The 23,552-nt window shown below is 41.9% G+C and overlaps 2 protein-coding genes across 10 annotated transcripts in view; one reads left to right on the top strand and one right to left on the bottom strand.

Annotated features, from left to right (window-relative positions):
- The first annotated feature begins 90 nt into the window (after window positions 1-90).
- LOC119022321 lies at window positions 91-3,857 on the top strand. The gene is made up of 5 exons (XM_037103060.1): window positions 91-385; window positions 1,255-1,347; window positions 2,375-2,458; window positions 2,654-2,785; window positions 2,886-3,857. Exons 1-5 carry the CDS (start codon window positions 136-138, stop codon window positions 3,167-3,169), a joined length of 843 nt encoding a protein of 280 aa, XP_036958955.1. The 5' UTR covers window positions 91-135; the 3' UTR covers window positions 3,170-3,857.
- Window positions 3,858-6,220: 2,363 nt separating this feature from the next.
- The window catches only part of prdm16 (PR domain containing 16), a 185,290-nt gene continuing 167,958 nt past the window's right edge, over window positions 6,221-23,552 (bottom strand). For 4 of the 9 annotated variants that reach the window (XM_037103033.1, XM_037103035.1, XM_037103038.1 and 1 more), the window contains 11 exons: window positions 22,217-22,418; window positions 21,939-22,104; window positions 21,493-21,646; window positions 19,209-20,889; window positions 18,962-19,049; window positions 16,890-17,062; window positions 16,652-16,729; window positions 15,572-15,741; window positions 13,577-13,748; window positions 10,240-10,491; window positions 6,221-9,181 (listed from right to left, as the gene is read on the bottom strand). In XM_037103033.1, coding sequence (XP_036958928.1) covers window positions 9,169-9,181; window positions 10,240-10,491; window positions 13,577-13,748; window positions 15,572-15,741; window positions 16,652-16,729; window positions 16,890-17,062; window positions 18,962-19,049; window positions 19,209-20,889; window positions 21,493-21,646; window positions 21,939-22,104; window positions 22,217-22,418 — 3,149 coding nt within the window. In that variant the 3' untranslated portion in view covers window positions 6,221-9,168. Of the gene's footprint in view, window positions 9,182-9,671; window positions 9,853-10,239; window positions 10,492-13,576; window positions 13,749-15,571; window positions 15,742-16,651; window positions 16,730-16,889; window positions 17,063-18,961; window positions 19,050-19,208; window positions 20,890-21,492; window positions 21,647-21,938; window positions 22,105-22,216; window positions 22,419-23,552 lie in introns of all 9 variants that reach the window. The other 5 variants (XM_037103043.1, XM_037103036.1, XM_037103037.1 and 2 more) reach the window with 5 other exon arrangements.

Here is a 23,552-nt window from a genome sequence, read left to right as displayed (position 1 = left end):
GTTATCAAACTTATGTCCTGCACATGTCTGTTTTCTGGTCATTTGTGGTAATGATTGATCAGCATGAGAAACTATTTAAGGCTGAGATGAACACAGAAACTACACAGTAGAACTGAACAGACCGTCACTTTGAGAATGGAGATGACAATGTGTTTCCCTCTGTTGCTGCTGATCTGCTCTCTCTGCACGGCTCAGCTTCAAACAGAGTCTGACAACCAAATTATTCCACTTGGGGATCAAACTGAAGCTGAGAGAAGAGAACCAACAAATGCTGCTGACCAACAACAGAGATTTACAGAAGACATCCATGCTGTGCTGAGAGAGATGAGCGCCTCGTTGGCTGAACAGAGGGTGGAGATAAGCCACTTACAGAGAGAGAATGAAGGTACAGTAGTATGTAAGGTAGTGAGGGAAGTTATACCAATAAGAACCACTGCTTTGTTACAGGAGGTTTTGCTATAATGTTGTAACACTGAACTGTTGTGCAGTCTGACCTGCAGGTAAAGATGAGTCAAAGAAAAGCTCCTGGGAGACTTTATAGTGTTCTTCTTCATGTGCACAGTGTGTCAGTTTAACAAAAGCAACAGAATGTTCTCAGTCTATAAATCCTTGTCATCTACACCTTTGAAACTATTTTGTTTCTTCAATTTTTCAATTACCGCAACAAACTCAGGTCACTGTTACAGTGTCCTACAATATCACAGCTTCATGCACCATTGAAGGACAGAAACAAATCAAGACCAGCGTGCTCAGATATTAATCAGCACAATTACAAAGTACAGTATATGTGTGTGATGTGTGCATCTGTAGGTTTGGTCATCAACCAAAGTATTGGACTGATTAAGATGTTTACCTGATGGTGGCCTAGATAAAAAGATGAGGGATCACAGAGGATGTTACTATTCATCCTGAGGAGAACATGGACACGGTACCAAACATCATGACTATCATCAAATAGTTACTGAGACGTTTCAGTTGTTAAATGTTAGCTGAATTGTGTAATTGAAATCCTGACCTGCTGATCGCAGTAGATAAAATGTAAATATAAATTTCATTGGTCCGATAGTTGCAAGGATCTTTCAGTCTGTGTCAACGTGTTTGACTGAGTGACTGACAGTGACATCTCATAGAGTCATGCAGCTAATGTGGCTACAACAGTAACTCAGTAACAACAGTAACACTTTACAGAAGCTTTCTAAATAAACTGATGTTGCAGTAAAAACTCACATACAGGGATTTATTTCATTCTTCAAGCTCAAGCAGCGAAACTGAAAGCACTGGAGTTACAGAAGACTGAGCTGGAGAAGCAGAAGACTGAGCTGGACAAACTAAAGCAAGAGCTTCAAGGTACTGTGTGGAGAACACTGTAGCCATCATGATGTGTAGAGAGCAATGACAGATAATACCATATCAAATCTACAAATTAAAAACAGGAACAATCAAAGCTGTTACATTTAAAAAACACTGAAAGAAAAGACAACTGAGGTTGACAAGTTAAATCAACAACTTCAAGGTCTGTGTGGAGAACAACTGATGATTGATGAGTGATTTACTTTCATCATGAAAAGAAATCAAATGAGAAAAAATCATGCAGAGGTGGGTTGAGTAGCCAAAAACTGTACTCAAGTGAAAGTACTGTTACTTCTCATTAACAGTTACTCAAGTAGAAATGAAAGTATTCATCAAAATAACTACGTGAGTAAGAGTACAAAGGTGCTGCTTGAAAAAGGTCATTGAGTAGTTATTGATTGAATAAATAAAAAAGAAGAAAACTGGCACATTTCTGTCTTATTTGAAGCGGGTCAGGCTGAAATGTTTCCAACCACACATGAGCTTTATCAGGTAAAGACGTGAGCACACACCCATATTTATTTTAGACACAATAACAAATCGTCTGTGGAAGGACTGATAACAGAGCTCCAGCAGACCTGGACCCAGCTGCCTCTTAACAGAATGAGCATGAGTGCAGAAAATAACAAAAGTAGCGCCTTTGTTTCCAAATGTAACAGAGTAGAAGTACAGATCTTTTGAAGAAAATCTCCTCAGGTAACAGTTAAACTAACTGCATTAATAAGTCTCCAAAAAATACAATTTACCCCTTAAAGTTACTCAAGTACACGTAACATATTTAATGTAACTAGTTACCTCTGAAATCAGGACAATGAAACACTGAGTAAACACATTACAATTAATTCTGTTATTTATGTCTGAGTCCTGCCGACCAGTTTAAGCGCTTTTTAATCACAATATCTAAATGTTAAATGCCAACCTTGATGAAGACAGCTGTGGTGAAATACATGTGTCTATCTATCAAACACAGGTGTATGTGTAGACAGGTTACAGACTAATATGTCATGATGTGACTTTTCTCCAGCACAAACAGCAGAGCTGATCTCCATTAAAGCCAGAACTAATGTCACAGAAAACCAGGTGGAGGCTCTAAAGAGAGATGGAGAAGGTGAGACTGACAACTAAACCAGCAATTCAATATTTAATTTAGTTCCAATAATATTTGTCCAATGTAAAACCTTATCTAATGTGAGTAACACAGAAACACTGAGAACAATATGAGTCTTTAGATAACTTCATTTTGAAACGTGCTCATCGTTGCTGTAACATCAGTCACATTAAAACAAGTCTGTTTCTCTCTCAGTCAAACAGGTGGCTTTCTCAGCTTCACTGTTGGCTTCAGGTGGTGGAGATATGGGACCATTTAACACACACACTCCTCTGGTCTTTAGACACGTTGTGACAAACATTGGAAACGCCTACAACCCAAACACAGGTACTCAAATTCACAAGATCAAATAATTTGTTTGAATTATTGACATCAACCTGGTTGACAGATGTTGCAGCAGTTGATTCTTCATTAAAATGTCTCACAGGTTTTTTCATTGCACCAGTGAGAGGAGCCTACCACTTTGAGTTCCACATATATGGACATGGACATGCTTCACATGGTTCTGGTGCTGTGTTGGTCAAGAATGGAGAACATACTTTTATTGCATATGAACATCAGCCGTCTTATAGTGTGAAACCTTCTAATGGTGTCACACTGCTTCTAGAGGTTGGAGATGTTGTGTTCATGCGTCTGTGGGTTAACACACGGATATATGACAATCAAAATCATCATACCACCTTCAGTGGTCATCTGCTTTTCACCATGTGAGCAGGAAACACTCCTTTTCTTCAGCTACATGAAAACCTGCTCACACTGTAGTGTGCATCACTACTTCTTGATAGATGTGTCATTTCTTTCTCTTTGATATGCCAGTTGATTGACAACAACAACAATCTTGTAGATCAGAAAAGGTTTATGAATTTTTCATTTATTTCTGATTTACATGAAAACAAACAGTGATGACAGCTAGAGAGCTTGTGACATTATTTCAAACACTAGATTAGAGAAGTGAACTCATTTGTGAGAAACTTTTGGAAATGTTTGCTTTTTCGTAATATATAAATATGCTGACATACAACATTACTCTCTATTTTGTTATGATTATGAAGGCTGGATGACAAAGGTTTGCATCAACATTCATCATTTGAACATATTAAACCTTTTTATTGTGTTCTTTTCAATTTGAAAAAAAAACCAAACCATAAAGATATCTGTCTGTGTCTTTTCTTCAACATGATGTGACTGTAAACTAATTTTAATTTTTGAGTCTCCACCTTGGAGTAAATAAAATGTGTTTGCAGCTCCTAAAATGACACAGTAAGATTTCCTGTGTTAGTGACATACACAACACTGAGCCACATATTAAAACAAACTCTCTGAATTTTGGTAAACTGATCATTGAAGTACTGGGAGCTACATTCAAACATACAGCTACTAATAAATCATTTATGTTTGAGTGCTGTGTTTTCAGTGTTGTTTTCCTGATGTCATGCGCAACATAATCAGTGTTATCAACCAAATCTCCTGCACATGTCTCATATAATATCTCTGGTAATGATTGATCAGCATGAGACACTATTTAAGGTTGAGATGAACACTGAAACTACACAGTAGAACTGAACAGACCGTCACTTTTAATGTGGCTACAACAGTAACTCGACAATTTACAGAAGCTCTCAAGGGAAATTGATGTTGCAGTAAAAACTAACATGCAGGCATTTACTGTATATCTCAAGCACAAGCTGCTCAACTGAGAGAACAGAAGAGGTGGAAAAGCTGAAGCAACAACTTCAAGGTACTGTGTGGAGAACATCGCGGCTCTGATGAAGAAAAGAAACAATGAAACACTGTTTGAAGAAACAAATTACATTGCATGTTATTCAACACTTCTGGCTTTGGCTCAATCTTTCATTCTATACATTACATGCCATGTTGTGACTTTTCTCCAGCACAAACAGCAGAGCTGATCTCCATCAAAGCCAGAACTAATGTCACAGAAAACCAGGTGGAGGCTCTAAAGAGAGATGGAGAAGGTAAGACAGAGAAATAAAGTTGAAATTTGATGTTAGGAGAAATATTTGAAGAAATACAGATAATGTTGGTCAGATTGTTGTCTCCACTGTGAGTTCAGAGCAATGAGATGTCTCTCTCTCTCAGTCAAACGTGGCTTTCTCAGCCTCTCTCTTGGATTCAGGCTCTGGAACTCTTGGACCATTTAACACAAACTTTATTCTGGTCTTCAGACAAGTTGTGACAAACATTAGAAACGCCTACAAACCCAATCACAGGTAGTCATATTCTCAAATCCAAAGATCTGGGGTATTTTCTTGCTATCCTGACTCTAACCTGATGTTGCAATACAGGATTCTCATTTACATTCACTCACAACCAAAATGTGCCACAGGTTTTTTTTCACTGCACCAGTGAGAGGAGCCTACCACTTTGAGTTACACATCGATCCCTCAAGCGAGTGTTGGAGTGTTGGTCAAGAACGGGCACAAAATCTTTGCTGCATATGAGGTTGGAGATGTTGTGTCTGTCCATCTGCAGACAAACTCAAGGGTGTTTGACTATGAAAATCATCGTAGCACCTCCAGCGGTCACCTGATTTCCACCATATAAGCAGCAAACAGTCATTTTTTTGTCAGCTATTGCCACACATACACTGCAGCAGTGTGCCAGAACACACAGAAGCTGTAATCTATTTTTGTAACGTCTGTCTAATATTTCCTCTTCCCTGCCACCTCACATTCAGATTTTAAAACACTGCTCTCAGGCACTCAGATCCATTTTCAGCTCAGAAGTCTATGCTTGTCATGTATTGACTGTTTGACTTAGCACCCATCTGTATTTATTCCTCCTTATATAGAAAAATGTTCTTGAGGGTAACACTCAGGGTATTGTGATGTCCTCACGTGCTCATTACGAGCACTTTCTGTGCTTCTGTTGTGGGATGTGATTGATCTGCACTCATTAACTTTTACCTACCTGATCACCTGGACTAAGTGTTTCAGCTGTCCACAAATAATGAATTGGACACTAAGAGGGAAACCACTTGAGTTGTCTTTCACTGATCACTCTTAACTCCCTTAAAACACACACACACACACACACACACACACACACACACACACACACACACACACACACACACACACACACACACACACACACACACACACACAGTGGACTTCTCATTTAAAAAGCACACAGGTTTTATTGCATATCAATTTCATGTATAAATTCTTCATAGCATTGGAAAGATTACATTTGGTATACATTGCTATTCTACAGAATTAACATCAGAGTCATATCTTTTCAATGAAATTTCTCTAAAGTACATCTTCAATAATCACAAGCATCAAAAGAACTGCAATTTCAGAATTGTTCAATATTATTCTACAATCCTTTATTGTTTTTCATTATGTCGTGTCCCACAAGTCTTTTCTATGTCTTTCAGAGCCACCTGTAAGGCAGTCAAGAACTTGAAGTCAAACCTACTAACCTAACCACATGTACAATAAGTGCATCTACGGATTTCTTTTTTTCTTTTCTTTTTTTTTTTTTCTCGCATTTTTTGATTTGATACACATTTCACAAATGGACATCATTATGACTGCTAAACACGTCATGCACAATATCTTTTTTTTGTTTGTTTTCAATAAACATAACAGAGGCGATATACAACTCAGATTCAAACAAAACAAGCACCATCCATTTAAACCCATATTTTTCAATGATTTTTTTTTCTTCAGACAAATGCATCATTGTTTTTCATTCTTTAAAATACTATACAGTTCAAAAGAAACAATATGTATATTTTTTTTTTACTTTCTCCTGTAACAGTGGGGGGAAAACAGCAACCATGTTCGATTATGCTGAAATACATTTCAGCGACCATCTGCCAGAATACTTTCTGAAGTTGGCAGAATGGAATACTTCAATGCCTTCGATTCCTTTGCTTTACACAGCGCGTACTTATTACAGTAGTCCATGACATGAATTACTACATATAGTCAACCTAAAAACTTAACAACCCAAGTCTTTACATTTTATAACCACAAGTTGGAAAACAATGTGTTTACCATGAATGAAATCTCATTCAGTAGAATTATAAAAAAACAAAGACTTCTGTCTTTAGAAAAATGAGATGATGCATCAGTCCTCGCATCAGGCCACCACCTGCTGTGGTGAAGAAAAATTACAGTGCTTCTGTTTCAGATTTTTCTTATCCCTCCATGTCGAGCATGAGATGCTCCATCTACTGAAAGTGAAACTAGTCTAATCTATCGGTGATCGTAGTTCTAGAGACCTAAGCCTGATCAATTTATGGCTTGGACCCATATTGGTTTAAGTACTAGTTTGAAAATACAGCATCAGGCCTAGTTCTGAAAGTCCCAGTACGCAGGGAGGATCAAGGCAACAATGATCAACAATGCTCACCCCCCCCCGCCTCCTGCAGCTATCTACAGTTATCTACAGTAAATGACTCGTGCCCTCCGCGGCACAGCTACCTTGTAGACCACATGGAATGAGTTTTCAGTATGATCTCACAAGACGAACAGGGAATATCAAGTTCAATTCACGATCAAGTGTTTTCTGTTTTCCCTGTCCAGAGTAGACATTTTGTTTTTTTTACATGTGTTGGAAGGACCGACCAGCAGAATTATGACACCCATGCTTGACACTCTCCGTGGTTAACTTTGCTCTTGTTTTTTGGTTTCATCAGTCCTTGCCTTCCTTCTAGCGCAAATAGCGAATTTGTCACTCCAATGCAGCAGAAACCAGATTTTCATGCAGATGTGACTGTGTGTTTTCAACTTTTGGACCACGTCATACAGGACAACTACTTTTAAAGGGAATATTTATTGGTTACACTTCATGTATCGGATGAAAAACAAAGGGAAAGGGGAGCTTGATGTGGTGGAAACTAGTCAGATTCAATAGCGACAATGTGATGCCCCTTTTCTGACGTTCATAGTGAGAGTTGTCCAAGTCTGCTCCCGCCATTATAACCCTCGAGCCAATTTGCACGCCAATTTGAACAAGACACATTCAGCATACTGGGTAAAATGGTTGAACTGAAACAAGAAAAAAAACAAAACAACAAAAAACTAAACACTGCAGGATGTTACAATGCCAAATAGGACCTAATAACTAACTACAGCTATCTTCCACTATAAATAAACAACTATTAATTTCATGGGTTCTTTCCATTTTGGCACACTAACGCATCAATACCAGAGATTCAGAATCTCCCTCACGCTCTGACAGGCGTTCATTCCTTCAGCAACAAGAAAAGAGGGATAAAATGACTTTTCTTCATTTTCACTCCTCCAGTCATGACAAAACAACCAAAAAATAAATACATACACACACTTCTGAAATCAAATTTATAAGAGCGTAATAAGAAAAGAAAAGAAAACAAAAAAACTATGACAGCAAAGGCGAGCCCCTTGGAAATGAAATGATTGTCAGAGAACAAAACATTTTCTATGGGTTATTTGGCACATACCACTCTTGCTATGAACATCTAGGTTATTTTGTACACCATATGACAATATCATACAATTTTGGTCCTTCTCTAAAATAATTATATTAACAATTTTAGCACTGTGGTGCCTACAAAGAAACAATACTGTGGTATCTAAGAGGACAGAAAGTAAATAAAATTAACAAATGACGATGAAATAAACAAGCAGAGAAAGACTTTCCTCATTTTTCGATTTCAATTCATTTGCAGCGTGATCACATTGGGGAACCAATCACGATGGCTAGTGTCCCAAATAGCTCATTAAAATCACCAGTTGCCATGCACATTTGAACATCATTCTCCATGTAATCATTCCAAAAACAAAAAAAAACTAAAAAAAATCAACAGTCTACTGGAACTGTTCATTTCCTCAAGTAACATTTAGTGTGGTGCTATCGTTGATTCTGCAGTTAGAACTGAAACAAGATCAGTAAATGAGTCGCCCATGATCGATGGGGGAAACCTGGAGACAATAGTGCACGAGCCCACTATGTTCCTAGTGAAACAGCACCACCTTGTGGACATGCAGTGCTGATGCAGTGCTGATGCTGCAGTGCTTATAGTAGGCGGTGTACACAGACTTTAGAGACATACTAGTCATTAAGTGTCTTTATGAGAGCCTTCCGTAGGGTCTCTGTGGTGCCGGGGGGCTTTGTGGACGTGGGGAGGATCGGAGTAATGCAGAGTTTCAATGCTGTTGAGAAGCATTCATCATGTCCTTCACATCAACAGGAGCTTAGCAGTGCTTTCTCTTTGACAGAGTCTTGCGAGACGCCTCACCAAGGGACAGTCTCTCCCTCCTCTCTCTCACACACTCACGCACGCACACACACACACGCACGCACACGCACACGCACACACACACACACACACACACACACACACACACACACACACACACACACACACACACACACAAGTGAACACACATATCCACACAGACATATTCTCTCTAACTTGAATGAATGTGAAACTGAATTCTTCTCCGGCCGCCGTGACTTCTCAGTACTCATGTCCACATGTCACTCTCTCGCTTCTGTCTATCCTCTTCCTCCCACTTCCTCTCTCTCGCTCTCTCTCTCGCTCTCACTCTCTCTCTCACTCTCTCTCGTCTAGATGTGGTTGAGCGGGTGAAAGCTGCTCGTCTCAGACGGTCCACTTCCCATGCTCAGCCAAGCGTCCAGAGAGTTCTGGGAGGGCCCGTGCAAAGGGTTGTTCTCCGAGAGGGACAGCATCATTGCATAAGCCTGCGGGACAAGACAGACGACTTTTAACAAGAGGAAACTGCACAGTTTCTCATTCTCACTAACATTTCCTTCTGTCCAATGACCTGTTAAGAAATAAAAGGACGGTTCTAGTTTATTAGGTCTCATTTCTGTTACTTTGCGTTCTTCGTAGTGATGTTGCCATGTTCCTAGATCTCAAGTTGTGATACACCATATTATCTTTTAAATTCATGACACTATACCATGTAATTATACTTCTTTATACTGTTTTGAGACTGGAGATAAGAAAGAGCGGTTAAAGGTAATGTTAGTAGGTTAAGTGAAAGGAAAAGACATGATTGGGCAGGACAAGAGGCACTTTCAAGCTACAGTTTCAGCTATCAGGAACCTGAACATGTGAAAGGGTCCCTCTCATCTCTCTATCAATCAGCTTTGCTCCCCTTCTCCTGTTATCAGAGCATCTTTCCTGTCCCTCCCTCTTTCAGCGGTCATCCAAAAGCCAGTCACATACCTGGGTTTTAGCCTGTCTGTACAAAGTCTCTTTCAATGCCTCCGACTCTAGTGAAGTGTTAAAAATGTCTTTAACGTCAAAGGGTTGCTCGCCACTGGCTGCTTTACGTAACCCCTCCAGGCTCTTAGGAAAGCTGGGCAGACCCTCCAGGTCCAGGAGAGAGCCCTCCTCCTCTATACACCTGCACACCGAGGGATGGATGGACAGAGGGGTGGCAGAAATAGGGCGGTGTGGATGGGTCGTTTGGGGAGGGATGGATGGAAAGTTAATGCGATGGAAGGCCGAAGGACAAGGAGGAAGTTTAGGTGAAAGGAAACACGGAGAGAAGAGAAAAGGAGACGTACATTTAATAAAAGGACGAAGAGGAAAAAGGAGAGAAGAGAAGGAGCAGAAGCTGACCTCACAAGCTGACCTTTGAGTGTCTGTTCAGTGAATCTATATGTTCAGTCTTTGTTTTACTTCTGTCTGTCCTGCTCAGTAGACAGTGCTGTTTAGTATTAGCATGAGTTATAAAGACAGAGGTTAAAACAGGCAGTTTCGGTTAATAGACACATTATATATGGTTTACCTGCGAGTGTGTTCATAGCTCATGGCTAATGGAGCTGACTCTTCCTCCTCCTCGTCCTCCTCGTACACTCCTGTTGTGACGGGAGACGGGGACTCGGGCGCCTCGTCGTGAGACTTCTCTGTCAGACTGCCTTCCTCCTCCTCCTCATCGTCGCCTTCTACTTCCTCTTCTTCCTCCTCCAGACCCTGCAGCCCTAGCTTGGAGTTGGACAAACTGTGGCTGGGTGGGCGATCCTCCTCAGCTTGGTCTGATCTGCAGGGAGGGGGTCAAAGGTCAAAGAAGAGAGGAAGTGTCACCAACGTTGGGAAGTGTTTCTGAGGCCACTGCCTTCTTCCTCATGAGTTAGTGACATTTCAGTGTAGGAAACAGCACGTGAAGTTACTTTTGTCTAGTCTTGTCTTGCAAAAACAATGTATAAAATTGTATATAACAAAAACTGGTGATACAATGGTGGTTGGCACTGCTGCTCACTGTTTTAAATCGTGCAACGAATGTCCAGTAAAAGAAAAAGAGACAGGAAACAAGTTTTGCTCTAATAGGACAGATGGAAGGATAGAAAAACAGATTTACAGACAAAGGGAGGAGATCTGACAGTACCCCAACCTCATTTGCAACTTAAATCCGCTTGGTGCTCTTTTAATTGTTTACCAGCTCTGATCTAAAAGTGAGAAGGATTTTTTTCTCTGAGCGGTGTGTCCGGACCGGAGCTGGGTGGTTGTTCCACCATTTCCCGACCATTTAAAAACATGACTCATCAAAGGCAGAGAGAGAAACATAAATAATCTGTTGACAGCATGCACGGTCTCCAACTCCAGTGTCCACACAAACAACATGGGTGCTGACAGTCTGCCCGCGGCGCTTTTCAAACGGCCCTCGCATGATTAATTGGCGAGCTCCTCAGACACAGAGCAGGAGATGCCCCGCTTCAGACCGGTTCCCCCACACTCCGTAATGGCGGAACATACTTTGTGTGACTGAGAGAAGACGATGGCTGATCTGCAAACAGGCTATCAGCACGCCACCATTACGACCTGCCATCTGTACATTTTCCAGCCAGCACCCCGACTCCCCCCCACCCCCACCCCTCCATCACCCCCAGACCACGATGTCATGGCTCATGATATCATTTCCTCCGGGACGGCAAATTTACCCTTTCCATTTTTTGCCACACAGTGGACATTTATCAAATCAGACAGGATTACCTCTGGGGAGGGGTGCACAGGGACAGGATTGGGTCACACACAGTGGGTGGGTAAATGTGGGAAGGGGGGACTTTTAGGGGGTTGGTGGGGGGGAAAGTTCTCCTCTTTCAATCTAGATTAAATATCACCATAATCAAATTGCAGAGCTAGTTGGCGGGGAAAAAGTCCATGCCTGTGTACGGAGAAAAGAAGCGTAGCTCTGACATAGGGGGCCCTGGGTTTTGTCATTTAGTCTAAACACGTCAGTTGGGTGTTTGTGTTAGCGGGCTGGGGGTATGGGTATGGCGGGTGGATGGGGGAAGAGCTCCATCATCAGTGGATCTCCTAGATAAATGCCTCAACCTGAGTCCCCTCGGGGTCCAAACTGCCAGCCCGGTCCCAGACAAGGAACCAGCTCCAACTCTACTTTTATCCAAACCATAGAGCTCAAGCCATGGCCTGGCTCCTCGTTCCAGCCCTAATTACGACCTGGATTGTGGTCCCAAGGAGACAGATACCTCTTAGTCCTTCAACACTGCAGTGCTGGAAATATCCATGTACGTCTAAACCCTCTAACTTTTTGTTTGAAACTTCCCACCCTCAGAGCAGCAGTGCTGCCTCAGCATCTACAACGTCCCCAGCCTGGAAACCGGTCAAACAGAGTTTTCATGTGAAAACAAAGAGCTACCGGGGGCTTTTATTTTGACTGGCTAGGATGCTGAAAAAAGGAGGTTTAAAAGGGGGAGAAATGTTGCAAGAGCGGTTAGGAGCGATTACAGATAGTCACCCATGAATGTGTGTTTGTGTTTGGCGTTTAACTTCAGTCACTCAGAGGGAGAATAAACAGTGGGCTGTCTGGTGGGAGGACAGAGAGCACAATACTTAGTCTGAATTACAGATATTAAAATGTCAGGCCAGCTTGTTGTGGATGAGACTCAGTATTGATCCCAGATGGCAGAGGGGCTAAATTGCCACTGGGTCTGCAGGCCATAATGCGTGTTGACAAGAGGGAGGAGGGGGTGATGGAGGAAGAGACAGACAGAAAGTGAGATGACCAGAAAGGAATTCGCACTGAGAACGAGAAAGAGAGAGAGAGAGAGAGAGAAAGAGAGAGAGAGAGAGAGAGAGAGAGAGAGAGAGAGAGAGAGAGAGAGAGAGAGAGGGAGATGAAGAGCGTCAAGGAAAGAGGTAAACCGCTGACCAACAGAGAAAAACATGTCGTCCCCCTTTTCTTTTCGGAACACTCTTCTACCCTGAGACCTCTGAAGCTTCCCACCGGCTGAGCTAATAACACTGAATGCATATGAGCACTTGTAGTAGGGAGCTGACCTTTTCATCCAGCCATTTTCAACATTTTACAAGTAAGTTGTATTTTTTTTGAGTGGGATGATCACTCCTGCCAGGGTTACCAGCAAGCAGAATAAAATACCAACTACAGTGGCACACAGTAGGTATAAATCAAAACTCTGTTAAAGGAATTTATGATTCATTTGGAATCATAAATGACACAGTGCCTGAAATTACAAGTTTAATCTAAATAGTTGGCGATTCATTTTCTTTCGATCGACTGATTGATTAATCAACCGATCGCTGCAGCTCTAATTCAAAGCACCAAACTGCTGTGAGGATTCAAATAAAATGTTAAAACAGCTGCAGAAATATATCAAAAAACAGACAAAATATATAATAAATGTAATTCAATTCAAATAATTTTAACTAATGTAACTACAGCGACTTTCCTTAACATCTAATCCAACAGCAAATACTGTTAGTATGTAGAGTGGTAATGGGTTGAAGCTATGATATTGGTGACTGCTGCCATACAGATTTCAGCCACTAGAGGGCACTGTGCACCAAGTATAAATTTGTATGCTGTCGTGCACAGGTAGAGGGAAGGAGAACACAGATAAATGCATTCGTGTTATTGTTCCTGCTTATTCGTATCTCTCATGAGGACGTGTCCTGATAAGAGGAGAGGTACAAAAAATGTCTTCAAGTGGGGACATTTTACTGTTTGCTTCAGAGTTGGGTTTACAGTCGGATGGGGTTGGCATGAGGAGCAGAAGGTTAGACTCACAGATCAAAATGTAATCACTGAAGGCCTTTGCAAAAATCTTAACTCAAATGTGGTTGACACGGGCGAGTTTTCCTGTTACCTCTTATCCGTGGAGCTGGAGGCCTGGTTCATCTCACTGTTGGAAATGAAGTTGCGTATTTCTGAGAAGTACGAGTCCTCTTTCTCATCTAAAAGTGCATGATTGTCTGGCTCGGAGTTTGGGGAGGAGATGGTGGTTCCCAGGTTGGAAAGCATCCCGGACTGTTGGCTCACTGTTGGGGGAAAGCGTGCAGACATACACACGAGACACACAACCAAACACACACGCTTGATTAGTTTGATGATCATCAGACATCCTGTAATAAATGAACTGATGAAAAAAAAAAGCTTAACAATATGAGGGTTGTTGTGCATGTTGTTCAAATTTAAATACATATCAAAAAGCTGTGTATTGTACATTTCTGGGGGTTGCAACTTTGACAAACAGGAAATTTTCATAACATTTTGTGCAGAAGATGAACAGACGATCTATCTATCTATCTATCTATCTATCTCTTTTACATAAGGTTTGTATCTATATTTTACTGTTTATCGTACTTATCATCATCATATTTTATTTATGTTTTCTGAATCAACTTTTACTTATAAGCTTTTATTTTATCTTGATTCTTAATTTTACTGCTTGTATCTATCTTTAATTATTTATCATGTTAACTACTCTACATAAGTGTGCATTAGTCTCTAAATCCATTTTTTGTTTTCTTAAAATCCCATGTTTTTTTCAATCACCTGTAAATCACTTTGAATTTAACTTTGAGCCTTGTTATGATTTCAACAGGTGAATTATATAAAAGGTTATATAAAACAGGTTAAGTTCCCATGAAATGGTTAATTAGCTGTAGTTTAGTTTAGCTACAGAGACCAACAAAGTGTTTTTTGCACCAGGTACCAGCATGTTCATTTCTACTGTGAAGTTTTCAACTCGGGCGCTTACAGGGTTTGACTCGCTTTTGGAGCCAGCCCCAAGTGGCCATGCGAGGAGCTGCAGTTTTTGGCGCTCCCATGTCGGCTTGGTTCATTAGAGGTGACCACTTGGCAGCACCCAGCTCAACACTGAGGCAGGCGCGCACACACAGGAGATGCCCAGTTCCACCACAGTTTTCTACTGTTGGCCAATGTGTAGTCAAAGTCGAACCTTTCTTTAGACTTCATATTTAGGTTGCATTTATGGGTCAAGAAAAATATTTTTCTCTTCATGTCGTTTTATTTCTGCTCTCTTTCTTACAGATTCCATAACATTGCTCTTGGATGAATCACAGTGGTATTTAAGGGGAGAGGATGGTGTAAATTACAAGATGTAAGAATAACTGTATTTGTGTTCAAGTTAAGGACAGTGCTTGGGTACATGCAACAATTCAAATAAAAGAAAAACAGGCTGCAAATGCACTGTTTTGCGAGAAGGAGTCACTCGGTGTTCTCTCAGCCTTTATATTTCAGCAGATGTGCAATAAGGATACAACAGGAAATAAAACACCTGGGTAGTCTGCCACAGAGAAATCCTATATATTAACATACATCATTAACAACAGCAGTCCTTGGTATTCAAGAAATGTGGTTAGTATGTTGATGATGTCACAGCAGTTTACAGCCCCACTGGGGACAATTTGCATGAGGTGGAAACCAAGTGAATTGCCTTGTTTCATAAGGCCGCTATTTCAAAGTTAGAAATGTCAGCACACTTGTGAAGCTCCGCTCAAATACGTAATCACTGAGTTCACAAAGTTTCTGTTCCTTCCAGATTCAGCTGCATGCTTCCATGCTGGACATGAAAAGGCTGTTTTTGGCATTGCAGTCGGAAAAGCGAGTGTGATTTCTCTAATTAAGTGGTTTTCCTACTTTAAATCATTCGCAAAAGCAAGCTAAACATTTATTGAGGTGAAGATTTGAAATTTTCCAATTGGGTAAAGTGAGCCATTCATTATTCAGACCATTAACATAGCACAGAAATACCAAGTCCCTGTTTAATAACTCCATGTCAGTTCTCACAGCCTCACTTCTCTCAGAGAAAACGGAGTCGCAGATGTTGCAGACTAACCAGGAATGTTCTCATGCTCGTGCTTCTTGAGATGGCGGTCGAGGTTGGTTTGCTGACCAAAGCAGCGGTTGCACAGGTGACACTTGAAGGGCTTCTCCTTGTTGTGGATGTTGCGAACGTGGCGTTGGAGGTTGGATGAGATGCTGAACGAGCGGTCACAGTATTTACACCTGGCAAAAGAGAACAGAAGGAAGTGGGTTAAAAGAACAGCACAGTGGCACTTTGAGTGAGGGCTGCCCTTCAACCAGAGACAAAGGCATTATTTATGGTGACTTTATTATCCACCTGCTGAGGTGAGCAAAAGACCTCTTAAGGTTCAACTTACGTGTGTCACTGGAGTCCTGCAAACGTGTTTTACCTCTCGTTCCTACAGTTGAATGTTTGACACTAGACGGCTCTTTTCTCATTCAGTGTTTTCTCTGAGCTCAATAAAAATCCGATACTAAGAGGTGGTTTTACGAGCACAATTACAAATAGTTTGTAAACCAGTCCAGGTCTAAAATTCAGCATACACATTTGCGATGTGTAAACTCCAGTGAACTTTACAGGGAGACTTTACAGGGAAATATGAGATGTATTGTTTCCAGCAGTTAAACTTGTGAAATTATAAATATTTGCATACTCATATTTTGAATTATACAAAAATTATAAGTATCTTATTCATTTTATGATAATAAAATTATACTGCAGGGCACAGAACTCAATGAGATTACTGTTATAGAAGTAACTGATAGAGGACACGCTTGGATCACTCATGTCTGGCTGATACTCGATCCACCTAACCAATCTGGTAGATCCAACAGATGCAGCCCTCATTACTGTGCCTTGTTTAAAATTAGATTAATTCCTTGATGTTTTGAAAAAAGATAAATCAACAATATCCATGTCGTCAGTTGATTCAGCCGAGCACAAACATCATAAAGTCTCAGAAAAAGCAGCATTAACAGAAGGGATGTCAAGAGTGTAGAATAGCAGTGAGACAAGCATACGCAGGGAAATACACAGGTGGACAAGGTCTGTGTGAGCAAAGAGTGTTTCACACAGATTAAAGACTTGACTGAACTGAATGGAATAGAATACCTGTAGGGCTGTTCCCCTGTGTGTGTCCGCAAATGTCTGGTGAGGTTTGCCGAACGAGGGAAGATTTTCCCACAGTACCTGGGGGGTGGGGTGGGGGGGGGGGGGGGGGGGGGGGAGTGGAAGAGAGTGAGGATGGTTTAGTAATGCAGTTCAATGTCACTGCAAACATTTCATTTAACATAATACATAATATCAGTTTTATCAACACTGGAAAAAAACACGCCGCACCACACTTTACCTGCATGCGTAACGCTCCTTGCCTTTGCGAAGGATGGCGTCTGAGAGGGAGGGTGGCGGCGAGCGGAAGTTGAACAGTGGATGAGCCGACTGTTGCAGTGAATTGGGCGGCGCGTCCAGTTTTAGAGCGCCAAAGCTCTCCAGCTTCTCTGTCATGTTCTCCATGGCTGACATCTGGGTGGGAGGATGACAACGAGATGGTAGAAAACAGAAAAATGGGAGCTGAGGACAAAATATTTTCACGAGGGTTAAAATATCGCATTCAAAACAGATGTTTGTGTATTAAGGTTATACCAAGAAACTCTGTAGTGACAAGCTCAATGCAGCACATCTTAAAAGAAGCCACCAATTCTGGTGTATATATAGATGTAAATGTGTGTGTGTGTGTGTGTGTGTGTGTGTGTGTGTGTGTGTGTGTGTGCGCGTTTGTGTGTGTGTGAATGTGTGTGTTAAAGAAGAAAAGGAAGCATTGAAAACAAAGACACAATGTCAGAGAAAAAAAAAAAAAAACAGGGAGCGAGGGAAAGAGACAGAGTGCGGAAGCAGTATATCAGACTTTAGCCTTGTTGTTTGTGCTAAAGGCCAGTCACCTCCATGACCTATAACACATTCACAAACACTCAAGTACCATTCCTCCAGCCAGTACCCCCCTCAGTACACCCTCACCTCCAGCTTCATCCAGGGCTTTGTTCTCTACCTCTTGCTTTCTCCTGCCGAAGCTACTGCTGCAGGCCGGCAAACTGGCCAAACGAGGCATTCAACAGCCCCGATAGGAGCAATACAATATAGTTTGAGATACCCCCGACTGATAGCTTGCTTCCCCTCCCGTAGAAGCTTGTGAACAAAGGGGGCCGGTTATGCGGGAGTTTATTTGCCAAAAACAGCTTACATCCTTCCTTTTTTAGTGAATACGGGACGGGAGAGACACAGGGACAGACACTCCGTCTCAGTGTGTTTATTCGCAGTCTGAGAACGGGTGGAGGGGGAGCGGGTCATTCCGTCATGAGACTGAATTAGAGGTGGCATTGTGTTTGGATCACTGGGAGTATCACAGCTGAGACACTCTGATATGATAAGTTTCTGGATGGGAGCCTGTGAAAACTTTTCATCCTGGGTTTATTGGTCAATTACGACTTGAGAGGAGTCTGGAGCTGAGGTCATATCGGTAACATTCAATGATCAGTTAAAAATATTGAATAACACCACCACTCATCTGGTTAAGGGTTAACTCCCCACATAAATGAGTATTGTAAATTATGCAAACACATATATGTGTATATTTATCTGTCTGCATATGCACCAAATGAGCCTATTGCAAAGTCACAGTTGATAGAGGACACAGATTTCCAGGTCAGATTAAAACCGTTTCCCCAACGAGAGCCCCCCATTCTCCTGGAGACAAACACAGGATGTCCTTGATGGACACGGTGCTATTATCTAGCCAGCCAGCCAGCCACAGAGAGAAAAAAAAAATACTTGGAGGGGGTTGAGTTATTAGCTGGCCTGTGGGCTCCCAGTACATGAAACAATGCCACAACTAAGATTAGCGTGGCCAAGAGAGGCAGTTTGTTACAATTCAAACGGCTATTATTCTCTCTTTTATTAATACTATCATTCCTTGTAATCAAGATTTGTAGAGGTAGGGAGGGTCTGGGGACAGTCTAACAATGTGACTGATTATCAAAGGGGCTGCGATAACAGACTGTGTCTTCTGAAAAAGGTAGAAGTGACGAGGTACACAGGCGCCACTCAGTAAACAAAGGAAGAAATCATACCGAACCCTTGAGAAAATAACATCAACACTGTGGAATGATGGTGCATAGGGCCCTATCAATTCAGGGTGAAGCAGCGTGGGAGGCAGGAGTGAGGTATTTTCACATAATACATGGTTTGAAAATAATAGTCGATAGCATCTGGGAATAATCAGCCTGTATGCAATACCTGGAGGTCGATTTCTCTGTTTGGTATTCCCTTGCTGTAGTTTTTGTTCAAACATGTACCATTTATTGTTTCTACCTACATTTACACCAAGTGCCCTTCTAGATTTGAAATGTGTGGGTGCTGTAAGCCTACCTGTGGATGGAAGAGTGGTGGTGAGGGCCTGAGGAACTTCTCCTTCAGAGCTCCTACGGGGTCGAGTAACTTCCTCTTCTCCACCCTGCTGGACCAACAACAAGGCAGAGGGTTACGTACCAAGGTCAAAGTTCATGTACAAACTCCAACCGTACACTTAACACCTGTCTCTACCTTTTATGAACATAGAACATAAGTATTGTTCTTGTGGAAATAGCAGTTTCTGGTCTAATCGGGGCTGAAATACCTGTATATGGGGTCCATGAAGAATGCTGATGGCTTGGCGTAGTGTAGGTGTGGCGGCTGGTGTGGCTGTGCCTGAGGCTGCTGGTGCTGGGCGATAGAGGATTGGTGTAATAACTGGGAATGAGGATGTGGAAACCCAGCTGGGCTTTCGTCCTTAATCGAGACCCCCTTTCCAAGTCCAAAGATGTGGTTCTTTCGATTTTGTGACTCAGCCACCACACCGTTATGACCACCTCGGCTTCGGCTGCCAATGCTGAGGTCCAATGGCTGTTCTTCACCACTAGATATTGCTAAAGGTCCACTACTGGTGCCAGTACTACTGTTGGTGTTTGAGGGCTTTGTTGGGGTGGGGGGAGCTAACTTGGTCTCCTTGGATTTTGTTGTGAGATCAAATGGTGACTCAGCTGTGGAGGCGGGAGCTCCTGGGGCACCGGACACCATCTTATGAAGCTGCTCACGTGAGGACTTGGGGTCTGCCTTAAAGAACATGCTAGGATTGAGGGCACCTCGATCAGCGCTGAAAGGATAGAGGGAGTTGTGGAAGTTGGGCAGGAACTGGAAGGGAAACATGGAATGGTAGGGCAATGGACCCATCTTCTTCTCCTGATGAAGACCAATCAAACCTGGACCAAAATATTTCTCAGCAATGGAAGCGATGGCTTTGATGGAATCTGTGCTGGCTGCATTGGCATTTGTGGTGGTGGGTGGGAGGGCTTGCTCATCTGGCGGGGGAAAGAAGGAGTGCTGGGATGATGCAGACGAGAGAAATGGACGATCAGCAGTGAGGTTACCTGAACTCGAAACAGCTGATAACAACGCACTGTTTGAGTCTACTAACTGGTGGCTTTCTTGAACTAATATGGCTCCAGATGGCTTCCTTCTTTTACCACTTCGCTCACGTTCACTGTCTCCATCACTCTCCAGGTCAGAGCCATCACCTGAAGCAGTACCAGTGGTGGTGTCCAAATCTGTCCCACTTGTAGTATTAATGTCTTCAAGGTCACTCCCATCAGACATGTCTACCATCTTGGATTTTGGCTTGGCTTCTCCACTAGAAGACAAATCCAGTTTGTTCTCTTTTTCTTTGTCTTCCTGCTGACTAAAACTGTTACCTCCATTGCTGTTAGTAGAGCTAACTAGGGACATTGGAGGGGCATCTAAGGGACTCCGAGGCAGCTTCACCTCCTGACTGCTACCACCCAGCGGGCTCTTTATCAACGGACTTGCCGGCAATAGAGGTGGTCGCGGATACAGTGATGGTGGAAAGATACCTGGGAAACCATGTGGGAGTGACGGGAAGCCATGGGGTCCTGGGGAGAAGGGCAAGCCAGCGTGAGGATGAGGCTGTGAGGGAAAGTAGTCAGTGAAGCCTAAACCTGACTGGTTTAGACCTGCAAGGTGGGGATGGTGAGACTTGGCCTTGGCCATGATGGGGCTGGAGCTCATAGGGATGCCAGGGTTGAACATCCCTGCTGGAGAGCCATAATGGTTTTTGCCCTCACAGAAGCGGCGATGCTTGTTGAGGGAGGAGGTAGTGCTGAACAACTGCCCACAGTCCTTACACTTGATCTGGGTGCGGCAGTCAGCATGCATACGCTTGTGGCGGCAGAGGTTGGAGAACTGGGTGTAGGACTTGTGGCACACCTCGCCTGGGGGAGCAAAAAGACGCAGCCCATCAGGGCCTGGTTAAACCCATTTTAACACTGTCTCTAACTTTGTATACCAAATCAACAACAAAACGTGCATCTGAATGGAAAATGCTGATGAAATAATTCTTGAAAGGAAGGGATTTTTTTCAATGAATGAAACCAACCACTTATTCTGCAAAGTGAAACTGCAAAACCATTCCTGATTTACTGTATGTACACTGTATGCATTTTACAGCAAAGAAATTGCTCACCATAGGCAATAAAGTCCAAAAAATACAATAAAATGTATTCTATTATCTTCAACAGAGAATTAAAATAAGTCTTTCATTCATAATTTAAGTTATGTATCAAATTTACCACTAATCTGATCTAAAATATAATATATATCATAAAGTTCTAATGAACAAAAACAATAAAATGTATTATTTACGGCATATGATCAAATTAATAGCAATACAAATATGATTCTTGTACGTGTGCGCTCGGTTCAAGAATCAAAACGCTGGTGCAGATGAAAGAGACAGCAAGGTCGATGAGGTGGAAAAAAGAGCGTAAAAAATAAAATGACTGACATGAATGTTTTCTACTTTCAGGTGAAGGAAAAGGCAGTCGCTAACTTCCAAAGCTCTCACTTACAGATAAAGGGTTTGACACTGCTGTGGATGTGCTTATGCTGCTTGAGGCCTGACGAGGTGGCGAATGTCTTGCCACACTCAGGACATGTGTGAGCACGAGCCCCCACGTGCTGGGAGCGGATGTGACGTTGAAGGTTGCTGGGATCTGTGAAGACCTGAAAAGTTGAGACAAGCATATGAAAATACAATGTATTAACAATACCAAAAAAGGAAAGGAAAAAAAAAAGAAAATCCCCTGTTTGTATTACATTTTACCATTCTTAGCATTAATGAAAATATATGTTTTTTTATTACTTTAATATATATATCAATATATATATATATATATTGGACATGTTGCTCTTACAGGATTAATCTATGTCCAGTTCCGTTATAAGTGAAGCCTAAAGACAAGTCCAGCACAATTTCTTAAGCAATTAAAGCCTGTGTGTCCAGTGCACAACTTACGTGCTGGGTATGCTGTACCTTATCACAGTTTTCACACTCAAAGCGCTTGCCACTGTCATGTGACATCTGGTGACGGATGAGGTTGGACTTCCAGTTGAAGGCTTTGGGGCACTGGTCACACTTGTACTCCCTCTCCTCTGTGTGGACTATCATGTGTTGGCCCAGACTTGATAAGGAGAGAAGAAGCTCATCAGTGATTTCAGTCAATCATACAAAAACACATTAATAACCCAGTGCATAGATATGTATCAACAATTTGTGCTCACGCATCCGTGTACCTGTACTCATTTGGGAAGATCTTCTCACAGTCTTTGCACTCGTGGACGGGCTCATCACTGTCCTCGCGTTCCTGTTTGAAGTCTTCTCTCAGTGTGTCAAAGATGGAGCCGGTGCTGGAGCATGAATACTTCTGGTGCCGCCGCAGCTCGAGCGTCGAGGAGAACAGCTCATCACAGTCTTCACATCGGTACATCTGCTCATCTGCACACAAACACACACAGATTTGTTGAGCCATTACAAAAATTGAGGCATATAATATCTATTGTCATCCACCGTAACTATGTGAGGAGAACTTCTGTTACGAGTTATACAACATCACACTTTTAAATTCTATAGTTTAACATGAGGAGTCTACTTTTCTTAAAAATCAAATCAAAAATACAACTTTTAATTTCTTCATTTATTCCTGTAGTCAGAATACTTTTCTTTTCTAGTTTCTCCATTCTTTAAACAATTTGTCTTGTATATTATACTATAAAATAATATAAAGGATTAAGCAGTTTTTGATTTAATACCACATATTTATCAAAATGAAAATAAACTGAATGCAAGACTCATAAAGAAAAAGAGGTGTAACTTGGAATAACATTCTCCACTTAAACCAACCTGTCCTTCACTTAAACCAGCTTAAGATTGTTTAGTACTATAAGATTGTCAACATTTTTAGGCATTGGAGGACATTGTGTTGTGTCCGCTGGTTTTTGATGTCTGCAAAGGCAAAAGCAGATTTCCTGTGCACAAAGAAACAACTAGAAGTTCTGGTTTGCATCCTGGCATTTACCCCTGCATCTTCTCACCGATGCAGAACCAAATATCCAGTTGTATAAAAAAATGTCGATACCAGAGGGGAAAAAAAACAACCCATTAGCTATCTGTGCGTTAGTTACCGATAAACAGACTCCCATTCAAATGGTGAAAGCAACAGTCCTGTAATTGACATTCACATAAAATGGAAATCAATTAGCAGTGAAATGTAGCCTTCATTAACACTGTTAATTGCTTGTTAAAGCAAGTATTTGCTTGAGTCTTTAGGTGTAATAGCACACAGGGGAAACAATAGGGGCCGGTCTTCCCCTTCCATGTTGATAACCTTTACAATACTTCTCACCAACAAGGTCAAACACATAAAACTTGGGCCAGCTTTTTCAATAGCCGGTTCCTGAGTCAGACGCCAAGTTCAACAGATCAGGGGAAAGCCCAGCGGAGTGTCTTTGTGCACGGACTGTGTGTGTACGTATGTGTGTTTATGTGAACATTTTCCAAAAAGAATGAGGCACAAGGAACGGAGGTAAGCAGGGGCACTGTGGCGCCAACCCCATGGTGATTTTAGTGCCA

Source organism: Acanthopagrus latus, chromosome 7 (assembly GCF_904848185.1).
Source record: "Acanthopagrus latus isolate v.2019 chromosome 7, fAcaLat1.1, whole genome shotgun sequence".
In the NCBI taxonomy this organism is placed as follows: Eukaryota; Metazoa; Chordata; class Actinopteri; order Spariformes; family Sparidae; genus Acanthopagrus; species Acanthopagrus latus.
The sequence above is the reverse complement of the archived record's forward strand: the minus strand, read 5'-3'. Positions and strand labels throughout refer to the sequence as shown.